This window comes from Tympanuchus pallidicinctus, unplaced genomic scaffold, assembly GCF_026119805.1.
Source record: "Tympanuchus pallidicinctus isolate F22 unplaced genomic scaffold, pur_lepc_1.0 scaffold3, whole genome shotgun sequence".
NCBI lineage: Eukaryota > Metazoa > Chordata > Aves > Galliformes > Phasianidae > Tympanuchus > Tympanuchus pallidicinctus.
Genome location: NW_026294747.1, coordinates 31,514,494 through 31,517,299, shown reverse-complemented (window position 1 = coordinate 31,517,299; position 2,806 = coordinate 31,514,494). Strand labels below are relative to the sequence as shown.

Genomic DNA, 2,806 nt, shown 5'->3' with positions numbered 1-2,806 from the left:
GCATAAAATAAATGAAGGAGAGTATAAAATCACTTTATTCCAGCTGGTATTCCAAGACAACCTTCTGATTAAGTACAGAGTTGGATGTTTCAAGTATGGCACTTATATAAATAAGAGCAGAGAGAAGGTGATATAATCACAGTTAAAAGCAATGAACTCTGTTCCTTTGGTATGTGTGTCACCATAGGTAACTGTAGGTAAGTACGTAACTTGGCCAGCATGAACCAATTCCATCTTATTCGTGCACATATCAGGAAATGAACTGAAATGTACTGATATATTTTGTAGATCACAACTAACATAGGATGATTAAGGTCTCTGGTGTGTGTGGACAGGCAAACAATAAATGGCAAAATTATATTCAGCATTTATTGTTTAGCATAACTAAATGATGCACAAACTATGTTAGAAAATAGCTAGTAATACACACCAGGAATAAACTCTGTGATGTAGACAAGCAAAACAACATCAGACATCTGTGAGATAGGTGAGAGCAGATGTCCTGATTGAGCTGTGGTCACAGTGCAATTACCCTCCTTTTAAAACATGCTTACATCTTACATCACAACAGTTTCCCCCACCCCATCCCACCCCATATAGAGTATCCTTGCAGATTTTTAATATGAACATTCTACATGTGTACAAAGATTTATCAGACAGTCCAAACTGTAAACTCATCCTAAAGATGACCAAAAAGCTGCTCCACCAACAGATAGCATCCAATCTTTAAAAAAAAAAATTAGTGATAATAGTAGCTGTAAGGCTAGATCAACCATAGTTTTATAGCTGTTTTGTTTTGTTTTGCTTTCAGTCTTTTACATAGCACTGCAGTTTTGCAGCTAGTTCAGTAAGTGCAGATCCAATACCTTAATGGCTTTCTTGGTGGTTTGATAAAATGCTTGCCTAAGCAATGTACCTTTCTCTAATGGTGTCTGGGTCTGTTCCACCTGGCACCAAGTTTCAGTTCTGTCACAGCCTCACACATAAGCTGAGTCACTTGACTGAGTCCTGCCAAAGTTAGGCATGCTCATTCTTGGCAGATCCTTATTTCTGATTTCGTATATGGATTTCCTTTTTGCCTGTACTCCTCTCACTGCCATTTTGATCTTTCTCCAGCCCAAGTGGTTCAGTTCTGCCAAATTGAGCACCACACAAATGCCACTGACAGCAAACATGAATACCAAGAACACAGTCTTCTCAGTGGGTCTAGAGACATAGCACTCTACTTCTTTAATGCAAGGGTATCTGTCACATTCGTACATGGAAGGGACATTGAATCCATACAGAAAATACTGCCCCACTAAGAATCCAATCTCTAGGGCATTTCGAAAGACCACTTGGATGATGTAAAATCGAGAAATGCCTTCTTGCCTCCTCATCTTTGATTTTGTAGTTCTGATTGCAGGATTGGGGATCTCTTTCACTTCTAAGCAGTCTGGTTCTGCCTCTTTGGTGGAGTTCTCAGTGTTCTGCAGCACCCCATTGACAATTGTGTTCTTGATTTTCTTACTATCCTCACGCTTCATTGAATCCTGGTCTCTCTCCAAGGTGAGGAAGACAGTGGAGTACCTCCGTTCCCTCTGCTTAGCAGACTGGTGAACAGAGTACGTTATGAAGCACAGGCTGGGAGTGCACACCATGATGATCTGGAACACCCAGTACCTTATGTGAGAAATAGGGAAAGCCTGGTCGTAACAAGCCTGATTGCAGCCTGGCTGCAGCGTATTACAGACAAACATAGTCTGCTCGTCATCGTACACCGTCTCCCCTACAATGGCCACAATGAGGATCCTGAAGATCACCACCACGGTCAGCAGGATCCTGGAACAGAGAAGCCCGTCAGTGCGCGCGGCCGGGAGCTGTCCAGTGCTGATCGGCCCGGGGCGCCGCAGCCGGCGCGGTATCGCCTCGGCGCGGCAGGGAGCGGCCATGCGTCGCCGCAAGCCCCAGCCATGGTGGGAGCTGCCCCGGCCCCTCTAGGAGAACCCACAGCGACCGAGCGGGCCGCAGTCGCCGAACGCGCAGAGAGGCGCGGAGGGGCTCTGCCTGCGGGACCGCTGTCGCGGCGGGATTCCCTCAATGTTTGCCCGCCGCCCCCCTACTCCTTGGGGTCGGGCAGAGCTCCGTGTCTCCGCGGCTCCGCATCCTGTGCCGTGGCTCCGTGCCCGTTCCGCCCGTACACGGGCTCTTTCCAGGCGAGCACGGTAGGAGCCCCGCGCAGGCTGCTCGCACCGCCAGGACTCTATAGAGCAGCAGGGCACCCCCGCGCCTCCCGTAGCGCCCCGTCGCCCTTACCTCCCTATCATAGTAGAGTGCTGCTGCACGGCAGCTTCCAGTAGCCTCTCTAGAATAGTCCATTCCCCCATCGCTGTTCATCCGGAGACAAAGACTTTGGCAAGCGGAGGGGATATCTTCACTTCTTCCTACCCCTTTCTTCCTTCCCTCCCCCCCTCTTTTTTTTTTTTTTTTTCTTTGTTGTTGTGTTGCAAGGGATGAAGAAAGAAAAAAATAAAAAATAAAAAGAGAGAAATCCCCCTCTACCGCCTGCAGTCTGGTAGTAGGAAGGCAGCTGGATGCGGCAGCCCTTTCGAGGACTCGGCTCGGCTCTGCTCGGTTCGGCCCGGCCCGATTCTACTCGGGGCCCCGCGGCGGCAGAGCCCGGCACGGCCCGCTCGGCTCGTGCCGCGGAGCGGCGGATCCGCGGCGGGAAGAGAGGAAGGTTGGCTTTTAATGTCTTGCTGCCTCTAATCTGCCTTTAAGTAGTCTCCGCTTGCGTCACTGACAGGTTGGTGGAGAGCAGCCAAAA

General features: G+C 49.1%; 1 protein-coding gene across 1 annotated transcript; it reads right to left on the bottom strand.

The window, feature by feature from the left end:
- Window positions 1-611: 611 nt before the first annotated feature.
- Window positions 612-2,409, bottom strand: GJD2 (gap junction protein delta 2). Its single transcript, XM_052693917.1, has 2 exons — window positions 2,296-2,409; window positions 612-1,821 (listed from the first exon to the last, which is right to left on the bottom strand). The coding sequence occupies exons 1-2, from the start codon at window positions 2,364-2,366 to the stop codon at window positions 978-980; spliced, it is 915 nt and encodes a 304-aa protein (XP_052549877.1). The 5' UTR covers window positions 2,367-2,409; the 3' UTR covers window positions 612-977.
- Between the last annotated feature and the right edge of the window lie 397 nt (window positions 2,410-2,806).

Excerpts from the sequence above, each read along its gene's own strand:
- GJD2 (XM_052693917.1), bottom strand. The coding sequence starts at position 2,366 with ATGGGGGAATGGACTATTCTAGAGAGGCTACTGGAAGCTGCCGTGCAG. Across the intron at positions 1,822-2,295 it reads CACTCTACTATGATAGGGAG|GATCCTGCTGACCGTGGTGG; the intron begins GTAAGGGCGACG and ends TCTCTGTTCCAG.